This window comes from Conger conger, chromosome 14, assembly GCF_963514075.1.
Source record: "Conger conger chromosome 14, fConCon1.1, whole genome shotgun sequence".
Classification (NCBI taxonomy): Eukaryota; Metazoa; Chordata; class Actinopteri; order Anguilliformes; family Congridae; genus Conger; species Conger conger.
In genome coordinates this window covers 37433053-37453527 of record NC_083773.1, presented here as the reverse complement: position 1 = coordinate 37453527, position 20475 = coordinate 37433053, and the positions used below count along the sequence as shown (strand labels likewise).

Genomic DNA, 20475 nt, shown 5'->3' with positions numbered 1-20475 from the left:
ATAAGCTGTTTTGAGTGAGATTGATGAGAATACAAGGAATGCTGCATTCACTTCCAAACACCTGATCCAGCTCACTTCTGCTGCCTTAATTCACTGCCTGGGTTTCTATGAGTTCACCATTTCACGTCTCTATCTTCCCTCTCTGACTCTTTTCTCCGTCTCAAACCTCTACCCCACATCTCCTGGCATACATCTTACTGAGTTAGCTGGGTAACTGCACAAAGAAAATCCCAGAACAGCTCTTTTTACTTCAGTCTATCTTCCAGATTTTGGTGGGTTCCGGGTTTAACTTGGTAATCCTGCTTTGTGGAACAGGTCCCTGAGGTTGAAGCCTGGGTTCTTCTTCCCGTTGCCACAGACACAGCGTTCCCACACAGTCTTGGGATGGATACATGGCGTTTCCACACAGTCCTGGGATGGACACGGCGTTCCCACACATTCCAAACAAGTTTCGGATCCAGATCGGCACTGTGACCTGTGATTTCAGGAATGCTAACGCTTGTGTGACCAAAAAGGGCTGCAGCTTGGAAGAGACAGCCATTCGATCAGCTGTGGATGGTCACTGCATTTAAGTACTCTTCATATCAAACACAGAACATTTTGATGGTTTTATTCTGAATATTAATACATCACATAAACATTGTTCTGATCAGAATGCTGTTCTGACGGCATTAAATTATACCAGCATCAGTCAGCAAAGCTGCAGTTCTGACACAGTAAAGCAGGGCTCATCAAATCTGGCCCTCAAATCCAAATCCAGACCTGGTTTTGTTTTCTCCCGAGCAACTAACTGAACTACTGATTGGCCAGCCTGTCTTCACACCAGACTACCAGACCAGGTAAAGGGAGGGTGGAAACCCAGCAGTTCTCAGCCCTTGAGGACCGTAATTTAATGATCCCTATAGTAAGGGGATCTATTTGTCATAATGCACTGATGTGTTTATGATACAGTACATATTACTGCATTTTAGTATTCAGATACACATTTACATGAATCAATTCTTGCATTCTTGTATGCGCAAATGTGTACATGCCTTATGTACAGTGAGGTATTTAGGCAGTGACAACATTTTGGATATGGATGTGGACCATCAACTTTCATTTGAGCGTATTTACATCCATCTGGAGTGAACCATGCAAGAATTACAGGCCTTTTAAAATGGTGCCACTGTGGAAATACTTAGGGACCTCACTGCATGTGTACTGTTTGAAAGCATGTGCTGTATATGGAATTGTGTATTACTAACAGCTGATGGTCTGCGCCGCTCGTGCACGGCACACACCTGTCCTATTCCGGGTTTGAGCTTGCCTTTGCACGCTAACAGGCTGGCCGCTGAAGACTTCTCGGCGGAAGAACGCGGATACCCGGACGCGTAAGGGAAGCTCCTGTGACATCGAGCGGGAGGGAGGCTGGAGTAGCACAGGTCTGCGATGCTTTGAGGATGCGAACGATTTATGGAGACATCTGAAGAGAGCCTCATTCCTCACCTGCATGTGGTTAAACTGCTCAATAAAATCCCATTGCCATCCCAACCCAGCACCTGGGCGAGGTCACGCCAGGGTCAGATACCAGCCTTCTAGACACCGGCAAAATTCCTCACGATTTTTAAAACAACATATTCAGTTGTACAGTTTGGTTAGGAAAGTTCTCTTCACACAGTTTATTTCAAATACTTACAGTGTGGTCCATGATTATTTGGACAGTGACCCATTTTTTGCTGTTGTCACTCTGTACCCCAAAAAATAAAAAGTTTCAGTAAAACAATCACTATATGGTTAAAGTGCAGACTTTTTACCTTTAATCTGAGGGTGATTTTTTAAATAAATATTTTTTTAGGGTACCCAAAAGTCATTGAACAAATTAACTGAAATAAAGTCTTTATATTCAATATTTTGTTGCAAATACTTTGCAATCAATGTCTGTCTAAAGTCTGTGACCCATAGACAAGATGCTGGGTATCTTCCCTGGTGATGCTTTGTCAGGCCTGTACTGCAGCCCTCTTCAGCTCCTGCTTGTTTCAGAAGCTATTTGCCTTCAGTCTGTTCTTCAGCAAATGAAATGCATGCTCAATTGGATTGAGGTTAGGTGATTGACTTGGCCAGTTAAGAATATTCAAGTTTTTGGCCTGAAGAAACTTGGTTGCTTTGGCTGCATAATGAAGCATCATCCAATCAGTTTTGAGGCATTTGCTTGGATCTGAGAAGACAGACACAGATGTTTCTGTATACTTCAGTATTTATCCTGCTGCTGCTGTCAGCTGTGACATCATCAATTAACAGAAGTGAGCCAGTTCCAGTGGCAGCCATACATGCTCAAGCCATAACACTACCTCCACCATGTTTGACAGATGAGGTGGTATGCTTTGGATCATGAGCTCTTTTTTCTCCACACTTCCTCTTTACATCACTGGAGTGTATTTGTCTCATCTGTCCAAAACACTTTGTTCCAGAAATCTACAGGTTTTTTAATGGTTCTAAAGAACTGTTCTAAATAACTATCTATAACCTGGCCATTCGATTCTTGAGGCCAGGTTACATCCTGGAGAGTGTTCTTGATCTGTTGAACAGTTACAAAAGGATTTGTCTTCACCATTCAAAGGATTTGTCTGTCTATTATACTGGTCTTCTGTGGTCAACCAGGTTGGTGGTCAAATTCAGTATGCTGGAGTAGAGGCAAAACACCAAGAAATGTGTCACTGTCCAAATACCTACAGATTGCATTGTATTTAACCCTGTTCTGGTACAAGTTGAGAGCACATAGAAACAAACTGTATAAACATTTTTTTTAATTTTTATTATCTTCATGAAAACTGGTATCAGTGAAGGCATGTGAGCCAGCACCTGTGACAGCCATACATGGGCAAAATATAACACTCCCACCACCATGTTTCACAGATTAGCGGGTGTGCTTTGGTTCTTGGGAAATTCCTTTTAGCTTCCATACTTTGCTCTTGCCATCCCTCTGATACAAGCTAACCGTGCAGGCTCTTAGGTACAATAGGTAAGATTTTTGTGTTAAAACATTGTTACAAGACCATTGCAAATCCCTTTCTATCATTGGAAAAGGCATGTTGACTTACCCTCTGCCTGTGTTTGAATTTGGGTTTCAAAATATACAGTTGATGCACCGACATGCTGTACCAAAACAGTGTACAGCTGTACAATAATTCAAGGTAATTGGTTGAAAATTGGTTCTAATTGCCACAGCCAATGGGGAAGGATAAGCAGTGTTGAGGCTTGAGGGTGTTTGTTGCCGAAATTCCTCTCTTGACCGTTAGGAGTCCGAAATTATCTATTTAATTACCTTTAAGGTATTCTTTTAGGTGCCCCTTGTAACCTGGCCAAAAACCAATAACAGACTCCAAAGGCAACCAAAGATGAGAATCAAGACTAGATACTGAGAAATTCACCTGCACTAAGGAAGCAATTGAAGACACCTGGCTTAACATAAACAGCTGAGAAGCCAACAGTCCAATTACTTTTGGTACCCTAAAATGGGGGGAGTAGGCATGTAATTCCAACACAAATAACCCAATATGGATGAAAACAGAAAGGAGACAGTCACCGTAATCCCTTATTCATTGTTTCATTTCAAATACAATATGTCAAAGTATGGAGTCAAAAGAACATAAATTGTAAGACTGCACAGTATATGCAACCCTAATGACCAGGTTCCCTTCTACTGAGGACAGACAAATGTTCTGAGTGGATTGATTGGTGACGAGTGATCACTCATGTCTTATGTTGAACCTGGCTTCAGTTTGGTAGTGCTGCACTTCATCCAAATGGCTGAGTAATGGATCTGTTTGCTAAAAACCTGGCTTTCATTTGCACAATGTGAAGAGTGATTTTATGATCAGTAAAGCAAATAAAGAGTAAAATTTAACTAATAAAAAAATATTAGAAATAAATGTGCATGGATGCTGCGTGTTATAAATACTTAAAACCATGTGGTAGGATTTGATCCATATCTAGATCACTGGGGTGATGACACTGATGAGGATGTAATGATCTGAAATTCTTTTGTCTCTCACAGATGCACAGGCCAGAAGTTCACTTTGTTTATTTACAGCTGTAAAGATCTCCTGCAGTCCTGAAAGAACTATGCACAAGTAATTAAAAATAACATTTGAATATGCATAAGATTGGAATATATAAACCAACAGAAACATACTGTAAAACACAAAAGACTGAACAGAGTAGGGCTTGCGGTGGGATTGATGGGGGACAAAGAGGGGGGGGGGGGGCTCACAAGATTTGGTAGCATACAAAATATCCGTCCTTTTATTAGATTTTTACAAACTTTGAAATGTTCATTTTCACTTTTTTTTTTCTTTTTCTTTATTTGGACCCCACAAGCTACTGAAATGTCCGCGATTGATGTTGAGCGTTTGTTTATCCAATAGGGCCCTGGTTATTTAACCTGTGAGAGTCAGCCAGTGTTTTGGGAGGAGCAGTGACACAGTCTGCTTCTCGGGCAGGCTCCTCCTGTCTGTCTGTCTGTCTGTCTGTCTGACTGACTGACTGAAGGCCGAGCCCCAGGCCTGATGGCCCCCCGCTGCTCCAGCTCATCCCTCCGCCATGCCTGTGGTGCCTAAACGATTTGCAGTCGACAGCTCTTCTCCAACTCCGTTCTGGCTGTACAAGAAAAGGAAGGGCAACATTAAGATGTTTCTGCAGCAGGAGGAAGGGAGGGAAAGAGAGAGAGACGCACGGAAAGAAAAATTACATTGGGCTGCCGTCAAAATTCACATATGTTTTTATTTTTCTCAATTGCTTTTAAAGCTCAACGGCGATCATAAAATATTTTACCCTTCTCTACGAAGACAACAAAGAAGAAGAAGAATTTAACTCTACGGTCAAACATAAATCAGAATATGCTGTTGCGCATACCATGATAAATTATCGGAAATTTCGATTTTATATAAAGGTATAGGCTACAGGAAATATTGCGTCCAAAATCTTTTCATTATGGTGGACCAATTATTCAACATAATTATCAACCACAATTAATCAGGTTAATTAAGTTCTGAAGCATGAAGTTCAGCCTATGGGTTGATTCCATAGACTCAAAGTACAAGAATTTAATGTGAAAGAAATAAGTAATAACTGTAAAAGTAATTTTAAAAAAAAACTTTTATCTGAAAGAAAGAATAAAATTAAGTAAATGTGTCTTTATTATTGATTCAGTCAAAAACTGATGGAAACAAATTACACATTCAGACGCACAAATGCTGTCAAATCTAAAAGTTATTTAATTCACTTTGTCAGGAAATATAATAATCCTTTCTAAGATACTATTTTAAATTATTTGAAACTCCCGTATTTGGACACGGTAAAGGCACACGTGCGAAGCCAAATGCAGCCGCCGTGCGGACCGGGGTTGCACAGCCAGCCCGCGTCTTTGGGGAAGTCGTTACGAGGTGAGACTTCTCCTATTGCAGAATTCTGACAAATAAAAGGAGTCTGTGGAATAATCGAGTAGATCTGGGCTAGGAGGTAGTATATGACAGTTACAGCGGTTCAGGTTAGGTATGAGTTCATGGCAGACACTTTGCGTTACGCAAGAGATTTAAGCCGCAAAAACACAAACAACACCCGGCGCTCACCGGGGAATCAGAAACAGATTCTGGAAATCGTGCCATGTTTGTCTTTTGAAACCCACGCAAAATAACGGCAGCCGAGGAAAGATATACAACGTGAGAATTGAATTCCTTTCATCTTGAAATTTGATTAGAAAAGAAACTACCTGGGTAATTTCCTCTATTTTATAAAGTGGATCCAGGTGGGTCAGATCTATCGCAAGTACATTTCCCACCAAGCACAAAAGAGATAATTGTATAAGGGGGCTATTACTGCTTCTCCTATTTCTTATTATCTGCAATTTAATAAATGGAAGCTGTCATTACAACAGAAAATGATTACAACAAGAACAATCCACTGTTGTGCATTTGTAACAATGCTATAACTTAATGTTTCACACCTTAATTTATTCTAACACAAACATCCGTTTTTGCAGGATTTCACAATCATTCCCCATGAAACTTGTTCCAGAAAAGCATTTGAGTTGTTGGGTTAGTTTGTTGTTTGCTAGTTGTGAGAGAACTTTAGGATGTTTGCCAGTCGTTAAAGAAAAATGAAAAACACCGTGGAGAAAACGTGTTTCAAGAACATGTCCCAAATGTGACTCGAATATTGTAAACTTCAACAAAGAAATTAGCAATTGTATCAACTATAATAAAAAAACAATCATATTCCAATGTTGCTCCTATTTAAAAATAAGTCGACTTCCAGGAAACCAGTAAAATGTTCATGGCCCCAAACTTTCTTGGAATGTCCTGTTTGCCAAAAATTGTAAGATGTGTGCATTTGATTACAGCGATAATCCTTTATCAAACCTGGCGGCCCCGCTGAGATTACAAGCACACACAGGAACACATTCTTCTGTTATGAAAGAGCAGGTCAAAGCAGCCGGAGTGAGACATGGGGATCAGATTTTATGAGAAATAGAAAGGAATTGTAATTTTTTCCCCAGCTTTAAACTTGCCTTTTATTGCAGAATGGACTCCATTTCTGACAGGTGGTTATTGTCCTAAAAACAAAAAAAGCAACAACAAAAAAGTAAATAGATGAGAAGACAGTATTTCAGACAAGACTTGTGTCCTTGAATGAACTGTAAATGCTAAAATCACATGCTTTATTGAATGCTCCTAGTTAGAAATCAGGAATAATCAAGAGGCAAATGTTCATCAGAATCTCCCTGTACCCCACCCTACCATGTACTAATCACACTCACCCTGTAACCCCCCCCCGCCACCCCCATCCTCACCATGTCCTCTTCGCACTCGTCCTGCACACCCTCGTCCTCTTCCTCCCCATCCTCTGCCTCGCTTTGCAGTGCCTCCCCCGGCAGGTCCTCCGTGTCCGAGCCGGATTCGTCCTGAGAGACGTCGCAGTTTCTCTCCTCTGACTTCCGCAGCTCTGAGAATCACAATACCACCATGGTCAGCCATTCATCTCCATTCAGCTGCCACTTTATCAGGTGCACCAAACAGCCTTCTCCTCCAAACAGAAAGTAAGAAAGGGGATACAATCCAGGCGTTGAGAGGCTCCTGGTTGGAAGCAAGAAAATTAATTAGAAGATTTATGAGTAATCAGTTTTCATTTTATGCTGGAACTTCTTTCCTTTCCCGTTCTCAAGCTGCATAAGCTCATTGCTCTCAAGGGCCTATGTAGTAATATTTCGGCAAGAAGCACTGCATTGACCCACAAGAAAATAGTTCCAACATAATTGTTTGATGAATAATCAGGGGATATTCAGGTTGCTACTATACCCTTGTGCACCAACACCTGGTTCAACCAGAGGATCATTTTTGGACATCAAGTCTATCTATTCGAACCGACAGGCTGGTGGAGCAGTTCAATAAGATGCTGAAGACAAATTTGTTTCAACCGATATATGTAATAAAGTAATCGACCCCCTGTTGTTTGCTGTGAGAGGTTCCCCAAGCCTGCACATGGAGTTACTGTATGGGTGAAGGCTCTGTGGAATTTTGGACCTGTCAAAGGAATACAACAGGGGAACACGAATATTCAAAGCGGGAGACCAACAGGAAGTCCTGGTATTAGGTCATTAGATCTACCATCTGAATGTATTTAAGAGAGGTAGAGCCTGCCTTGCTAGCCAGTACCGGATGTCATGTCAGATAAGCTGGGACCATAAATTTCCAACCTGAACACCACTCATCCAGTCCCACAGCCATCTGACTCCGAAGCAACAGGCAGAGGTAGCCCGATTGCAGCAAGACTTTGCTGAAGTATTCTCCTCCCTACCAGGAAGAACAAACCTTATCGAACACGACATTCTGTATACATCCCTCTGGGCACTGTAGTTCGCCCGTATCGATTATCTGAACACGAGACAAATAATGGTACAGGAAGAACTGGGCGAGATACTGGATAGGGGAGTAATACATGGATTTCACAGTGATTGGTGCAGTCCCGTCCTGCTTGTTCCCAAGTCTGATGGGTCTGTGCGATTCTGCGTGGATTACCGAAAGATAAACGTTAAAATTTCCTATGCCTCGGGTGGACAAGCTGCTGGATCGGTTGAGCTCTGCTCATTTTCTTTCTACACGAAGGGCTATTGGCAGATTCCCTTGTCTCCAGAGTCCAAGGAAAAAAATGTCACTGGTTTATCTCAGAATTTTCTCGTCTCGCTAGTCCCTTGACAGACCTCACTTGAAAGGGAGCCTCAGATCCGGTCCAGTGGCTGGAGCAGTGCCCGGTGGCGTTTCTGAGGATTAAAGCGAGCTTATGTGGTGGTCCTCTCTTGATTAGCCCTGATTTCTCTAAATCTTTTCTCCTGCCTTCGATACAGGACATTATTTCATCAGAACAACAAATATATTTCATTATGGTTTTTGAGTACAGGTGATTCCTCGTCCATCTACATTGAAAAACCACAAATCGTCGTCATATGAATAAAGTTTTACGCATTTTATGCAGATTTTTCTTCATGTCCTCAAACACACTTGCATTCATTTGTATCCTTGTGGTTGGTGAATGTTTTCTAATCTATCCATGCACAAAAACCACAGCTTTAGGATTTTTGCATTTTCTTCTCTTTTTGGATATGAAACTATAAAAACAATCAAAAATGTATTTTGTTTCCATCAGAATACTGATCCAAAATGCAAACATCTGTATTCATCTATTGATCCAAAATGCAAACATCTGTATTCATCTTAAAACACATTGCTGTAAACCTTGGCAATAGAAACACATGTATTCTAAAACTTCCTTCAAAAACATTGAATTTGAAAGGGCGGGGGAGAAGGAGAGAGAGAGAGTGAGTGAGAGAGTGAGAGAGGCAGAGAGAGAGAGAGAAGCTATAGAACAGTAGAGGAAGAAGAGTGAGTCAGTGGACAGTGATTGGTGTCCTCATGCAGGGTTCATTCTGCAGGGTATTAAGCATGGAATGGGTCGCCACAGTGACAGCTCTTGAGCCCCGGAGTCCCGCCCCTCGTCTTTGGGAGGGTTGAGCAATCGTTTCACCCGCGGTGGACCCCTTCTCTACGGTCTCGTTTCGTCATGAAGCCTCATTAAATAAGGAACTCGCTGAACCAATGGGCCTGCCCTGTAATCCATTATGTGCTGTTTGATGTGCGGCGCAGCTCTTGCTCTGGACAATGTCAGTCACCAGATGAGAAAACGAGCGGCGGAAAACAATGCCACGCAGAGGTGACAGGCTCTCTTTCTGCCCACTCACACGCCACTTTTCCTAAAAAAGAGCCCTTTCACCGTTTGGTTCTGTTCATATATCTGATAATTTTCATATAAAAGCACAGCCCCCTCCCACAGTTCACAATTGCAATCTGCCATGCACCCCATAAATACACTCAGTGAGTGACTTCTGTAGCCTATGCACTTAGAGTTATGATGTTTTGTGTGTTCAGAGATGCTCTTCTGTATACCACTGTTGTAATACGTGCTTATTTGTGTTACTGTCACCTTCTTGTCAGCTTTGACCAGTCTGGCCATTCTCTCTGATGTTTCTCATTAACAAGGCATTTCTATCTGCAGAACTGCAGCTCACTGGATTTTTTTTTGTTTTTTGCACCATTCTTTGCAAACTCTAGAAATCCCAGGAGATCAGCAGTTTCTGAGATACTCAAAGCACCAACAATCATTCTACAGTCAAAGTCACTTAGATCACATTTTCCCCATTCTGATGGTTGTTGTGAACATTAACTGAAGCTCCTGACCCTTATCTACATGATTGTATGCATTGCACTGCTGCCACACAATTGGCTGATTAGATAATCGCATTATCGCCGATAAGAGTGGGCCTTAACAAGGGGTTTGCACTCACAGAGCTGTCATGGGAACCTGAAGGGATGAAAGTGGCATAGCGATTGGTCAATAACTTAATAGAGTTGCTTTGGAACGGAATGAGAGCCTGCATACAGTGAGGCATCCTGGGAGTTCAGCAAGCAACCCTGTCCCAAAGGCAGCTAGCTGGTCACAAATCAGAAAGCAACAAGGGGACATCCTGTTCTGAAAGCAGCAGACGTCTGTGCAGGTCCCGGCGGGACTTGTGTCAGAAATAATGAACACCGCGTATAAAACCAGCAGCTGCCCCTTTCCACCGCCTCGTAAAAAGGCGCTGGGAGTGCTGTCTCACACACAGGGGTTGAGTCATCAATTTCCGCCTCATTTGTGAACTGGAAACTGTGGGGTTTATATATCGAAGTACACCCTGGCGCACGTTATCGAATAACTTGCTCTGAGGAAGGGAACTCTCTGGTGGTGCAGATGGATTGCTGGTGTGATAGCGCCACCTGTTGGCTGTCAGCAAGGTGGTTTCCACCTGGTCAACGTGCTGAACTGGGATCAGGTTCGGCTTTTAGCCCATAATGGATAAGGGTAGGGTATGCGCAGATGAAACTGGTCCTGGATCAGTACTTCTACACAGAGACATGTTATGAACAGGGGCTTGCAGAAGGATATGGAAGGATACTGATCGGTTGGTAATAATATGGTCCCAAATTGCACACATTTCCATTGTTTTATTTGAGGTTCTGATATCCAAAGGAAGTTGGATAGTTTCCGGGCGAGAAGGTGGGCTGTGCTGAAGAAAACAAGCATATCATTGTGGCGTCATTTTTACATTTTCACCATACTGATTGTGTGGATATATCTGGGGACTATGCATTTTGAAACTTTCACAGTGCTTTCACACTTTCAACACCTTCAACTCCTTTATAATCTACATAGCAAGAGAAAAGCTTTAAAGAGGATAGAAATTGAGATATAATTCTGGTTTGTATCAGTATGGGCTCTGATGAAGAATTCGTTTTTGCCCTGTTTTTGTACTCACGTATTGGTTTTTGGTTTGGAAAATGCAAAGCTGCACACACTTTAAGTTGTTTGCAGAGGTGGAAAGTCCAAAGGTCAGAAAGTGAAACTCCTGCCATGTGTTTCTACCACCCATGACCTCAGCCAGCTGATTTCACTAATTAGTTCTACCTCATGGCTGAGGAATTCTGCTAATTAGCAAATACTGGGGAGGACTTTTACTGTCTGAACCTGGATTTTAGGTTGTTTGCAATTCAAGAAATGAAATGAATTTCCTGTTCATATAAAATATATTCTGACCATCTGCTAAATGAATGTCAAATACCATGAATACCAAAAAATCTAAAAAGTTATTTGACGATTCTTAATTTGAGCAAGGGTAGTAGGCTTGGTGTCTGGCATTTCACCTGTGATGCTGAGTTAGCACAGGTAGCGGATATAATATGTACTGGTGTCTCACCTGTGATGAGTTAGCGCAGGTAGCGGATATAATATGTACTGGTGTCTCACCTGTGATGAGTTAGCGCAGGTAGCAGATGTAATATGTACTGGTGTCTCACCTGTGATGAGTTAGCGCAGGTAGCAGATGTAATATGTACTGGTGTCTCACCTGTGATGCTGAGTTAGCGCAGGTAGCAGATGTAATATGTACTGGTGTCTCACCTGTGATGCTGAGTTAGCGCAGGTAGCAGATGTAATATGTACTGGTGTCTCACCTGTGATGAGTTAGCGCAGGTAGCAGATGTAATATGTACTGGTGTCTCACCTGTGATGAGTTAGCGCAGGTAGCGGTTGTAATATGTACTGGTGTCTCACCTGTGATGAGTTAGCGCAGGTAGCAGATGTAATATGTACTGGTGTCTCACCTGTGATGCTGACTTAGCGCAGGTAGCGGGTGTAGCGCAAGTAGCGGGTGTAGCACAGTGGGTGTAATGTGTCCTGCTGTCTCACCTGTGGCACTGAGGTTGCCCTCGCTGATCTGTTCCAGCCGGCCCAGGAGGGCGTCGATGTTGGATTTGATCTGGGTCAGCTCTAGCTTGATGGCCTGCAGCTCGTTCGTTCTCACAGCTGAATCAGAAATAATCCACATGCAACAAATCAAAAACACAAACACGGGATTCTCAAAGGAAGGCATATTCAACGCTACAATCACTGTTATTATTCATGAAAATTTAACAAATCCAAACTACTGACATTGCCCATTAGCTTTATTCATGAAAATGTAAATTAAATTCAGACTAACTGCAATGGACATTAGTTTCATTGATGTAATGGATTTAGGGAAGGTTTAGTCCATTTTTCAAGTACGCATCCTCCAAGCAATAATGTCTTGTGACATTTTCATTTTACCAGTGGGAATATGAGATCAAATCTACAGTATTATAGCACTCACTATATGTTTACATTGGTTAGCACTTCCATTCAAAATAGCACATTTTTAACCTCAATATCTCACTCATTTCAAAACATCAATGCCATTTCGCAGGTCTACTACAATGCCAAGAGGCTCTCCAACTATTGATTTTGATATTGCAACGGATAACCTTAGAAAATGGGTATTCAGAAATATACATGCTTTTTCTAATTTACTGACTGTACATTTTACTAAATTTGAATTAGACCTCAAAATTCCTATGCCTAAATTTCGACAATTAATTGCCCATAGACTTAACAAGAGACTTAACTGAATTAATTTTGCTGGCCAGCTCAGTGAGATAACAGTGTGACATTAGTTAACTAGCTAGTCAGCTAATAACGTATTTGTCTGTAGAATAATAAATGTAGCTAGATAACCTAACTTAAGTTAGCTAGCTTCTGAACCTCTAGCTCAATGTAACTGGTAGCTCTAACGTGAGCTAACTGATATATTGGGTGCAATGGGAAATCTTTTCAGCAAAATAATGCCAGCACTGATGGAAAAGCTTAACATAGTCTAATACATGTTCCTTGTAATACATTCAAATTGTGTAATTATGTTGAGTATAATAATGTGTAAAATGCATAGTCATTATAGATTTACACGCAGTAGTATTGGGAGTTGGGAAGCTGACACGCTTACACTTCTGTTTGACGGAGCTGTTGGGTATGACGGAGGACCGTGACAGCAGTTTGACTGGCAGCGACTTCACCCTGCGCACCAGGGGCATGGCCACTCGGGGGCGCTTTCCTGGGAGGACCCGCGGAACTGGAGAGACTCGCCCTCGATACTCAAACAGCCTGAGGGAGACAGAGGGGACACGGTTAGTTCTGTACACAGAGCAAAACACTGACCGCTTCAATACATACAGCAGGTAACTGAGCGTTTCAGTACATGCAGCTGGACACTGACCATTACATTACACACAGCAGGTACTGACCATTTCTGCAGGATACTCTCTATGTCAGTACTCAGAGAAGGTTACTGGCCATTTCAATGTATATAATGGTGTACTGAATGTTTCAGTACACCAGGAACTGACAATTCCAAGTGACCATTAGAATACAGCATGTTACTTACTTACTGAACTTACTGATCTTCTAACTTGGGCTAGAATCAGGTTCTAGAGTTCAAATTTGGGTTCAGTCAAGGTTATAGACAAGTTTGAGGTTGTATTCAGGGGCTTAAACAATGAAAAAGAATACAAGATTTTAAATGGTGCTGCATATGATTGAAAGCCTTGCACAAACATTGCATTGCCTTTCTTGAGTCATCACATTTTCAGGAGGGATTGGATGGCTTAAACACGAGGAGCAGACACAGAATCCCTCAGTCAGGCACACTGCTGTGAAAGAGCATGGATGATCCTGTGTGTCGTTTGGGGAAACGTGTTGTAAAAGAGCCGGTGGCAATGTCCGTACTCCTTATACGCACATTATAAATGCAACTTCACCTCAGGTCAGCATGTCTGTATCCAGTGCTGTCAGATCTTGTGACATTTTCAACCACACTATTTCCTTAAAAAGAGTGACCTTTTTTACCCCCTTATCTTGTTTGACCTTTTTTAGTACCTTATATGTACTCAATATGTACTTTTTTTCCCGCACCATTCTCTGCAAATCCCAGCAGTTTCTGAGACCACCCTGTCTGGCAACAACAATCATTCCACGGCCAAAGTCACTTAGATCATATTTCTTTCCCATTCTGACCTTTGGTTGAAAAACAGCTGAACCTCTTGACCACGTCTGCATGCTTTTATGCATTTAGTTACTGTCACACTAGTGGCTGATGAAATATTTGCATTAACAAGCTGGTGTACAGGTCTACCTAATAAAGTGGTCTGAGTATATATTAATAATATTGTGGTCTTGGCTGAGACCAGTAGCCAAGACCATGAGCCAGACCATGACCTTGGGTACTGAGGCCCAGATCCAGACCAAGACCCTGTTTTTGTGGTCTCCAGACTAAGAGCTCAAGACTGAGACTCCAGCTCTGGCTCATGCACGTGTTCATTCTCTGTGGTTAAGGAAATCATTTGTCTGGTCTCAGTGTAAATTTAACAATAACATTATAATATAATGGTGTTAGTATGTTTCACAGTATTGCATCATTTGCAGTAACTTCTGGCAACAAAATAAAAAAAAAGATGAATCCCATCCCATGAAAAATAAAGGCTGGTTTGTACCTGGGCAGGTAGGCAGTTTCAGCAGAGGTGGAGGGGGGTTGGGTGTAGATTGCTGATTATTATTATTATTAAATGATGTACTCTCCTAATTATCTAAGTTGTTTACCCGGGGGGGGGGGGGGTGGCTTGTGGCTAAGGTATCTGACTGGGACCTGGGAGGTTGGTGGTTCAAGCCCTGATGTAGCCACAAGATCAGTGTGCCTGTTAGGCCCTTAACCACACACTGCTCCAGGGGGGATTGGCCCCTGTTTAGTCTAATCAATGTAAGTCACTTTGGATAAAAGCGGCAGCTAAATAATTGTAATGTAATGGATCAGATCTGCAGGGTTTGCTTGTTCTTGTTTTCACCTTTGAATCCGATTTCAGACCCTCGAAAGCAGGTAAGGTCAGTCTATTGAGTGACTGTTGATGTTTTAAGTGCTAACATGGGCTGACGACCTCAGCAGACCTTGTGGCTCTCCAGCATATCCCTAATCTTCCCTAAAGACATTCAAAGATTTCCATTTGAAGACCAGAAATGAAGACTTCCATCTGTGTATTTTTCATCATCTCACAAAGCACGAAAGAAGAACTGCGCTTTTCATATTTTACAATAACATGTCCTAGAGATGTCTCCATTACCGCAGACCCCACCCCCAGCTGACAAAAAGAGAGTTATTAATACAATGTTAGGAGTTTTAATATCATGTCAGGCCAAGTCTGCATGTTTTTCCACTCAAATATGTATTAAACACATTTCCCTGTGAGAACAAAAAAAAAAACATAACGTGTAACGTATGGACTCTTGGGCACTGAAGCGAGCTGAAGAGAAGTCATGTGCAGTCCACCCCAGAGATGTATGGGTCCTCGAGCGAGTGCTATCTACCACCTGCCAAAGCTGCAGACTGCACTTGACCTTCTTGTGCCCTTTCAGTTAAAAAAACAAAAAACCTTTGACATCCACTTGAAAGCAACAGAGATTTAAATTATTGGCAAATGCCTCAGCAATATATATCGATACATGTCAGAGACGTCTTTGGAAAGCCATTAGTCAGGGTGTCGACATCACAGGGAGCTTATAAATAAACTCTTGGAATACTTTACATGTGTTATTCATAAGGCTATTATGTTGGAACATCTGCAAACACCGGCAGCCAACTGATCGCAATGGCAGTTTTTTTTTCCCTAAAAGCCAGTACAGCCAGGCTCAGCCAAGAGGCCCGTCGGCACTGCCAGAACTCGCTTTCAGGACATGCAAACCAGCTGTTTCCAAACCCAATCTCTGATTAACAGCTGCAGACCCTTTTATTTATTTAATTATTTTCTCGTTGGAGCAGACGCGGACACTTTGGCCGCCTACAGGCTAATGAGGCAAGAGCAGGAACTGAGCTCTTGTCTGCAGCATCACAATAAGACCCTGCCATTTTGCTGCTTTTTAAGATTCCCTGCAGTAATTCAAAAACGGCAGTTAGCGAAGGTTGACAGAGAAGCATCTCCAAATGTCAATTTGAGAGATCTTCATTTCTTTTGACTGCTTCAAAGAACAAGTAGAAAAGTAAAAATAGGGCTAGCCTAGTGGCTAATGTGCTTGACTGGGATCTGGAAGGTTGGTGGTTCAAGCCCTGGACCCCACATTGCTCCAGGGGGGATTGGCCCCTGCTTAGTCTAATCAATATACAGTAAGTCACTTTGGATAAAAAGTGTCAGCAAAATAACTAAGGTAATGCAATGTGAATTCATTGTAATTCTCTCACCTGTCATAAAAATCCTCTCTGTAGTAGTCATAGTCAAATTCATAACCGCTGAAAGATAAACAAGAGAAAAGGATTACAATGCTGCAATGTGAAAGGAAAGTATTTGGAAGATAGTGGGGCTGCGAGAGTCCTAATAAACAGACTGAAGTACTGTGCGGACGAGTCTGATTTAACAGACAGATCGATTCTGAATCTCACCTGTACAGAGCAGCCGCAGATCTCTTTAGCCCTTTCGGTCTGTTTGGCTTGGGTTCACCGGCCATATTTATATCTGTAAGAGAAGGCAATAGCGGCCATAAAGATTGTAATCATAATTATTATTAATTATTTTGTCATTATTGCTAATAGTGGCGATTGACAGAATTTAGTTTGATGTATGTTCATGCAGAGCAACTAACAACACATTAGAAAATTGTGAATGAAAGTACTGTAGAATTCAGCAACCACGAAAAAACCTGAAAGACATTCAGGAAGGAACATGTAAGAGGAATGTTCTTACTAAACACAAGCTAATGAATAATTAAGGTGACTGGGGTACTGTACACAGGTCTGGAACTAAACGCTGTGTCTTTAGATTTAACAATAGCAGAATGTATGGGGCAGTTTTTTTGCATTTCCCCAGCAATTGTTCTGAGGGAGTTGGAGTTTCAGACAAAGCTGGTCACTAACTGAATGACATATGGCTCCCTGAATTATATGGAAGTAGATTTGGGACCTGAAAGGTTGGTGGTTCAAGCCCAAGTGTAGCCACAATAACATCAGTGCAGCTGCCCTTGATCAAGCCTTTTTCTTTTTCACTTTGGATAAAAGCATCAGCTAAACAACTCTAATGTAATGTCGATTTACAAATCCTGTAATTAAACCAGTGAACAGTGCCCCATAATGGCCTCTACCACACTAAGCCCTAAACGCCATTGTAACTAATGATATATAATTGTGTGCTATATTGAAGTGTTAAATTGCATCTTAAAACAGCCCTTTATTATTACAATGGAAGTTTTGTCAAATTGCATGCCAATTTCCAAGCTCTTTCCAACAACCTATTTCAGATCACAAAAGAGCTGCTGAGAGGTGAAAAGAGTTGTTGAAATATATCGGTCTGGAAAGGGTTACAAAGCCATTTCTAAGGCTCTGGGACTCTGGGAACCACAGTGAGAGCCATTATCTCCGAAAGAAAAACAATTTGAACAGTGGTGAATCTTCCCAAAAACTCTCCAAGGGCACAGTGACAACTAATCCAGAAAGTCACACATAATCCCATATGAACATCCAATGAACTGGAGGCCTCTCTAGCCTCAGCTAAGTTCAGTGTTCGTGACTCTACAATAGTATAATATAATATCTGTCCATGAGCTGAAGCGTAATTGGTTTATGTAGAAAGACAATGATCCAAAACACAAAAAAGGTCACATCTGAATGGTTGAAAAGAAGCAAAATGAAAGTTTTGGAGTGGCCTAGTCAAAGTCCTGGCATAAACCCAACAGAGATAATGAGGCAGGACCTGAAATGACTGGTTTGCCGTATGCTCGAAAACCTACCAATTTGTCTGAATTAATGCTCCTGCAAAAAAGAGTGGGCTAAAATTCCTCCACAGTGATGTGAAAGCCTGACATCAAATTATAGGAAGCCTTTGGTTGCAGTTGCACTTGGGTGATTTGGGTGTTTCATTTTTTTCATTTATTTAATTAAAAATGAGTTTTGTGTTTACTCAGGTTCCCTTAGAACTTGCCTCATACTGTTTTTTTACAATCACGTTGACACTCATTTCAGGACCTTAAGGTCATTTTTTGGAACTGTAGACACAAAACTCAAAACGGATAATCAAAATTCTATTTAAACTTTTAATATTTTTAACTCTAAACACCATTGCTTGAAATACAATAAACATAAACCAAAGATAAAGGTGTTCACTGAACCAAATCACTTGTTCACAATGACATGACTTCACTTATTAACTTAAATATTAACCTTTTAAAATGAAATACACACAGTACATATGATACATCAATGAATGATCATCCATCCATCCATCCATTATATGAACCCGCTTATCCTGATCAGGGTCGCAGGGGGGCTGGAGCCTATCCCAGCATACATTGGGCGAAAGGCAGGAATACACCCTGGACAGGTCGCCAGTCCATCGCAGGGCACACACACCATTCACTCACACACCCATACCTACGGGCAATTTAGACTCTCCAATCAGCCTAATGTGCATGTCTTTGGACTGTGGGAGGAAACCGGAGTACCCGGAGGAAACCCACGCAGACACAGGGAGAACATGCAAACTCCATGCAGAGAGGCCCAGGCTGACGGGGATTCGAACCCAGGACCTCCTTGCTGTGAGGCGGCAGTGCTACCCACTGCACCATCCGTGCCGCCAATGAATGATCAATGAATCCAAATACTCAAAATTATAAGTAACTGCAACATTGCATAGTTTTATGCTTAAGGAGTAATTGATTACTGTTACTACATTCCATGTTTAGATCATTAATGTTTTAGGATAAATAAATCTATTGACACCAATTACTTTGGAACATGACCAATTTCACCAAATATTTATTGGATGTAATATTTCATCACCACCATCACAGGGGTTTTCAACTTTTTTTGCCACACCGCCACCATTCCTCCCTCTCCCCCAGTTTGTACGTTTGAGCTGGCGCTCAACTGGCTGATGATTGCTTTTATATATTTGTAGGTTAGGAGGTGTACCCACCTGCAACAACACAGCGACAACATGGAGTTGGTAGATGATCCATGTTAGAATACAGATTAAGCAGTGAGAGGAGGAAGAGGAAGAGGTGGAGGTGGTCACTGAAATGGCAGACAAGTACCCCTTCAGAGATGTGGCTTTGGTCCTCGTCTTTGAGGTTTGGGGGTATGTGGTAGAGGACAGTGTCTTTCACTGCCGTAAAGGATTCTTTTCCACTTTGTAGTTATAATTATTTGTTGCTATGTTTAAAACTGTGCAAGTCATAACAATTGTTTGCAAAACTGTTCATGCACCTCTCTGCAGAAACATGCATCTTGGCACAACAGTTCATTTCATGCACAAATTGCACCAAAACACTGAAAACATGTCTCAAAATAAAATGATTATATCAGAACACCAGCACTAGTTTTTTTCCAACAAGATTTACCTGTCAATCATAGAACAATGATCTAAAAAACACAAACAACCAGTGGCATCACAGTAGGTGCACTGTTTTCTGTCAGTCACTGGCAAATTGGACTGTATAAATGTATCGTTTTTTGGTGGTTCAGCCTGACTGAGAAATTCATTTTTCCTCAGTCAGACTAAACCACCAAACAATTATACATTCCTTTTTTTGGGGGGAGGAGGGTTGAAAAAAGGTTGAAAACCCCTGTGATAAAGGATTAAATATTACATCCAATGATGATGTGGTAAAATTGATCATGTTCCAAAGTAATTGGTGAGGGCAGATTTCTTTATCCTAAAACATTCATGATCTAAACAATCATAAAAGTTTCCATAAAAGTGTCCATAGAACTATGTTTTGGAGTAATGTTACACTTACTTATCATTTTGGATTCATTGTTGGAGTGGTTGGATTCATTGATAGATGCATCAATGTAGGGGGCGTGTGTCAAAAATGGTTGAAAACCCCTGTGACAAAGAATGGTTATGTCCAATGACAATGTAGTGCAATTGATCATGTTCCAAAGTAATTGACGTCAATGGATTTCTTCATCCTAAAACATTCAGTTCAGTTCAGTTCAGTTCAGTTTATTCTTTGTCCCAAACGGGCAATTTGTTTGCAGCAGGACCACACACATACCACACACCAATAGGCATAACACAATACAGACAGACAGATAGATTCTGCACAAGAAGCATAATAAATAGTTCAGTTGCGATAAATATTGGCAGTGCATTAAAAACGGAGTCACTTAAAATCAAGATACATCCATCCATCCATTATCTGAACCCGCTTATCCTGAACAGGGTCGCAGGGGGGCTGGAGCCTATCCCAGCATACATTGGGCGAAAGGCAGGAATACACCCTGGACAGGTCGCCAGTCCATCGCAGGGCACACACACCATTCACTCACACACTCATACCTATGGGCAATTTAGTCTCTCCAATCAGCCTAACATGCATGTCTTTGGACTGTGGGAGGAAACCGGAGTACCCGGAGGAAACCCACACAGACACGGGGAGAACATGCAAACTCCGCACAGAGAGGCCCCGGCCAACGGGGATTCGAACCCAGGACCTCCTTGCTGTGAGGCGGCAGTGCTACCCACTGCA

At 41.8% G+C, this 20475-nt stretch overlaps 1 protein-coding gene across 2 annotated transcripts in view; it reads right to left on the bottom strand.

Moving 5' to 3' along the window:
• Positions 1–2775: 2775 nt before the first annotated feature.
• The window catches only part of raly (RALY heterogeneous nuclear ribonucleoprotein), a 94700-nt gene continuing 77000 nt past the window's right edge, over positions 2776–20475 (bottom strand). For both annotated transcript variants that reach the window (XM_061220204.1, XM_061220205.1), the window contains exons 4-10: positions 16394–16466; positions 16196–16243; positions 12920–13077; positions 11812–11928; positions 6830–6981; positions 6548–6592; positions 2776–4674 (exon numbers count right to left, since the gene is read on the bottom strand). In XM_061220204.1, the coding sequence (XP_061076188.1) occupies positions 6551–6592; positions 6830–6981; positions 11812–11928; positions 12920–13077; positions 16196–16243; positions 16394–16466 (590 nt within the window). In that variant the 3' untranslated portion in view covers positions 2776–4674; positions 6548–6550. The remainder of the gene's footprint in view (positions 4675–6547; positions 6593–6829; positions 6982–11811; positions 11929–12919; positions 13078–16195; positions 16244–16393; positions 16467–20475) is intronic.